Here is a 5218-nt window from a genome sequence, read left to right as displayed (position 1 = left end):
TATATATATATATATATATATATGTATATGTATGTGTGTGTGTGTGTGTGTTATAAATCTTGGAAAAGAAAAGTCTTGCATAGCTTTTTCCATGTTGCCACTCTAAATCAGTGGTCTTCAACCCCCGGGCCACAGACTGGTACCGGGCCGCACAGAAGGGGGAAAATAAGTTTTATTTTGAAAAATCACCGGATTCTCTCTATCAGACTATGACAATCAGACTATGACTCACTGTTGACGCAGGTCAGTGGTTAGTTTCAGTTTCTGCGAGGCGCATGCGCAGATCAGTTCTGGTGAAGAACAAAGCAGTTCAGCTACGTGGTCTGCAGCAGACAGGTGGAGGTGCGCAGCCGTACCTGTGCATTTTGAAGGATTACACTGCATATTTTTCAACCCACCTGACAAAGATTGACTATAAAACTATAACAAAATTAAACTAATATTTTAACAAGCTTCCTAATATCACATCAGAGCTGTCGCTTCACATTTTTGCTTCTGCTCAAAAAAATCTCTGCCCCTAAAAGTTGAAAGTCATGGGTATATTTTATTATAAAACACAAAACTATAATTAAACGTTTTGCACTAGGCATAAGTTCCTGTGCTTTTGTGAATAATCTGATGTGTGAATCACTGCAGGAGTTATCTGAACTTCCACCCAGCTGATAAAAACAGACGATGATCTCTGCTCATGAAGCTGTTTGTCTGCAGTCAGAGTATTTGAAGCCATGTCGGAGTGACCAGGATGCTTCTTTGAATTGAGCAGGAGGACTGGGGGCAACTCTTTTCTAAATCAGTGTCAAAGCGCTAAATATTGGGCAGATTTTTCTAAGTGTGGTCAAAAACTTAGAGCAATGCTTGTTGTCCCACAGTTAAATCTACTGTAATAAATGTTTGTAAATGATGTGCTAATGATCCATTGTTAGGCTGATGGTCTTTCTTGAGCATGTGATCAGCTGGTTCTGGTTGTCAGCAGCAAACTGGTTGATCCACTCTGAGAAGGTGCTATTTAAGAGACTGAGCTGAATACAGCACCTCAGACTTAGGAAGTCTCTTGGATGAGACGAAACGTTTCTTTTGCTTTGTTTTTTGGTTTTCTTGTTTTTTGAATGTCCAGAGGACCAGATTGAACTTTTTTTTGGAAATGTTTGTAAAATACACCAGAATGCAGGAAATGTCATCTACTTTATTCAAAATTCTGTTGGGGAGGACCCCCAGACCGGTCCGTGAAAATATTGTGACATCAAACCAGTCCGTGGAGCAATGAAGGTTGGAGACCACTGCTCTAAATGAATGAAGAATCTCATCGCTTCATTTTCGCCACATCCAATATGGCGGCGACGTCGACGTACGACTCAGCGCTCAACGAGAGTTAGCATTAATACCTTATGCTAACCGGCTATCAGTGTTAGGGTTAGCATTAGCCTGTGTGTTAGTACGGATCGTGTTTCCGTAACAGATCAGGGAATGACAAACAAAGCTAACAGAGTTAGCGTTAGCCTGTGTGCTAACCTGCTGTCAGTGTCTTCCTCAGGATATTTGTCGACCACGTTGATTATGTCGAGACACACCAGCCCCACACACAGAATCTTCTTTTTGTCCTCCATGCTGGTCCTGACTCTGACTGAGGCTTTAATCTGTCATCGATCATTAATAATCTGGACTTTGCTCCACGCAGGGGTCACTGTTCATCTAGTCAAGTTACAGCAACAAGAAGCACTTCCTGTCAGGAGAGACTACAAAATAAACGTCTCCCTGGTAAAAACAAATCATTTCCTGTCATCTGTAAGAGGTAATATATTTCCTAATTCTATTAAAAACACACACACGTAACAGCATTAAGCATATCAAATACTACTGGGAGACCTTATGGGGGAAAATCGGCCTTACATTTCTTATTTTCTGTTTTTATTTATTTAGGTGCAGCCAATAAACATTTTTTCTAAAGAAGCCTAAAAATCTATTTACTTTTTACTTTGTCAGAATTACAAAAATAATAAAAAATATATAAATAAAATGCTCCAATAACCTCACAGCAACTTTACTGCACTCCCGTGTTGTGAGGTTCCATTAGTGCCAAAAATATGTTTGTGTCTATGTAAAGTGTGTATGTAGCGTGCTCCTGTATATGTTAAGTGATATGTTAAGCACGATGCAGACATGTTCTTGTTTTTAGTTTTCTACACCGCCTTACAATCTAGCTGGTTTTTTCACTACTTTTTCCCTTTGACTGTCCTTTTTCGTTGCCATTTTATTTTAACTTATAAAAATAAATAAATAAATAAATTTGTATGCCTCTTTTATGATTTGCTATTGTTGTCGTTGTTATCCACTGTTGTCATTGCTCTTTGTTAAAAAAAAAAAATCAGGTCTGTCCTGTAAATGAGTCCCTGAGGCTCAATGGGATTAACCTGTATAAATAAAGTTTGAATGAATGAATATGTAGAAAAAATATGATTTAAATATTTGTTACATATGCAAATATATATATTTTTTTTATTAGAGCTTAAAAGTATGTTATTCAAAGTGTTTAGCGTAGTTGTTTATGTGTAATACCATAATAAATGTATGTTAATACCACCTTGCACAATGTGGTGGGTTGCCAGTTGGGCTTGTTTTCAAAGATCTGGTTGCTTGTTGCTATCGCGAGATCTGGCAACACTGAGTGGTCAGGAGGAGGGAGCACGCGACGCGGAGCAGATCTGACAAACAGGAAGAAGACACCGCTGAATCCACGGAGCGAATGTGTCGAAGATCCAACCTAGAACTAAGTTCACCGAGGAGTAAAACCGTGGAGACAGCGGGTCCAACAGACTGGAGGAAGCTGCGGAGAAACATCGGGTCTTTTTGAAGGAATAATCTCAGATTACGAAGAGGAGCTGTCGAGTTGGAGAGAAAATGAGTTCAGGTTTGTTTGTTTCATTCAGCGTCAGACGATGTTAGCTAGCTGTGGTTTCTGTGTAGTTGATGGATTTAACTTCTTAACAAGAACTTGTAAATGTGTTGTCCGTGTTTGTAGCTTAGCATGCTAACGATGAAAGAGTTGGACAGCTTCCATAATTTAAACAAGGAGATTAAGAGGCGGGAGGCTGTTTTTAACACAGTTTGGACACGTCCTGTCCCAACTTCTGTTAAGGACAACAAACAATTTTACACGTAACCAGGTTGTGTTTAAATTCATGGCCTCTATCTAGTGACGTGCGGATCGAAAAATATCGATACTCACCAGCAAACCGACTCTCTAGGATCGATTCTTACAACAAACTATCGATACTTTTTATACTGAAGTCGTTTCAGGTGATGCACATCATTAACAGGAAGATGGTGGAAAGTAACTAATCTATTGAGATCTTGTCTACGTGATACGCGGTTGGAGGGAACTACTTTTTCTTCCACCTGGGTAAGTGCGTACTGCGTGTAAGCAGAGCGGCACGCTGCTAGTGATCTGTCAAGGCTTCAGAATACTCGGGCGGACATTTTTCCACGCGGACTCGATGCGCACTGTCCGCAGAGGGTTCATGCTCGAGTGTCCACCCTGAGCAGCTGCTGTCAGCTTCACAGACAAGGGGGCGGGGCGTTTACCTTCGGGACAAATTGAGGTCGCCGATTGGTTATTTATTGACGCACCTACTGGATTGATTGGCAGGTCGCCAAAAAAAAAAGAAAGAGCTGGCAGCCCCAAGTTCTAAAAAATAAAAAACAGGGAGCGCTGGCCCTGCAACCCACACATCAGACCTGCCCACCAGGAAATCTCCAGACCCTCCCGCAGCCACGCTGGACCTGCTTTTAATTCACTCGTGACAAATTCCTTCATTTCTCACCATTTCAGTCATGGCGTCAACTGAGGAGGAGGAAGAGATCACTGCCTCTTGGCAAAAAAAAAACAAAAGAAAAGGCCAAATCAGGTATGAAGAAGGAGAATTTAATACATTGGTGTCGCATACAAAACAGTCCGTCGCCAGGCAGTTTATTGTGCGACACAGAGTACGCGAACGGAGTTGTAAAAATTGAGCTTAGCACGGACATGCCCTGCGGGCGTCCGCTTCAACTCTAATCCGGCAGGACTATCCAGGTACAGAGGGAGGAAATGTGGAGCTTCAAGTGGTGCCAAGAACTGCTGCAGTTGGAGTTGTTCAAATTAATACATATGGTTATGAAACAAGTAACAAAATAAATTTATGCGTCAACAAATAGTTGCATAAGTTCAGTTTGGAGTAATAATATGTGCATCACTGAGATAATCTCACATGGACAAAAAAAGCCTAGATTTATTCAGGTAAGGTTTCATAAAGAATTGATCATTTAAAGTGGATTACACGGACCAGGTGTCATCAAATTATACAGAGCGGTGGTGATGAAACAGCCTTGGTGAACTCTGAAAAATACATACTATAAAATATGGATAAAAATATAACATATCTTAAACGTATCTCATTAGTTAATAGATATTTAATAATTTATTTTAATAGTTTTATGATTTTCCTTATTTTCTTATTTTTATTGTTTGAAAAACCATTTTCACATATTTTGTATGATGTCCTGTTATTTTCTGTTTTATAAGCTCAGACTAAATGAGGCCACTACCTCAACATACTCCTGAGTTTAAAATAAATAAATTACTTTCATGTCTTACATTCTTTATGTACCTTTTGATCTGAATACACTGATTTTTTTAGGAAAACCTGACACATTAGGCGTATTTGCACAAAGTACTAGTGTCGGTATCGGTACCGCCGATACTAGCACAAATTTTACCCGGTATCGTATCGGACCAGAAACCCTGGTATTGAACAGCACTAGTGTTTGCTTCGTTGGCCGCAGATGAGAACAGGTACGTCAGAGCGTCACGTTTACATATTCCCATAATTTATTGTGCCACGGTGGCTGTGACCAGCGCTGTTACGTTAAAAAGTTACAAATGTCTTTGGTGCCTGTTTGTTTTCCACATATCCAGACCCTTTCCAAAAAATTAGAATATCATGGAAATGTTGTTTAACTTCCATAATTCCATTCAAAAAGTTAATCTTTAATAGATGATAGATGCAGGGCCCACAATTTAAACAATTTCAAGTATTTATTTGTTTATTTTTACATAATTTGGCCTTCCAGTGCATCTATTATGCGTCATCGCTGACGCGTCACATTTGTTATGCATCACTGCTGACAACTCGGAAATGTGGGCCGAACCCGGAAATGTGGGCCAAACCTGGAAATGTGGGCC

At 40.0% G+C, this 5218-nt stretch overlaps 1 protein-coding gene across 1 annotated transcript in view; it reads right to left on the bottom strand.

The window, feature by feature from the left end:
* khk (ketohexokinase) overlaps positions 1-1699 on the bottom strand; it is a 40655-nt gene extending 38956 nt beyond the window's left edge. The window contains exon 1 of the mRNA XM_037679003.1: positions 1510-1699. Within this exon, the coding sequence (XP_037534931.1) occupies positions 1510-1604 (95 nt within the window). The 5' untranslated portion in view covers positions 1605-1699. The remainder of the gene's footprint in view (positions 1-1509) is intronic.
* Between the last annotated feature and the right edge of the window lie 3519 nt (positions 1700-5218).

This window comes from Nematolebias whitei, chromosome 7 (assembly GCF_014905685.2).
Source record: "Nematolebias whitei isolate Nwh7 chromosome 7, NemWhi1, whole genome shotgun sequence".
Taxonomy (NCBI): domain Eukaryota; kingdom Metazoa; phylum Chordata; class Actinopteri; order Cyprinodontiformes; family Rivulidae; genus Nematolebias; species Nematolebias whitei.
This window is presented reverse-complemented; position numbering and strand designations above follow the sequence as displayed.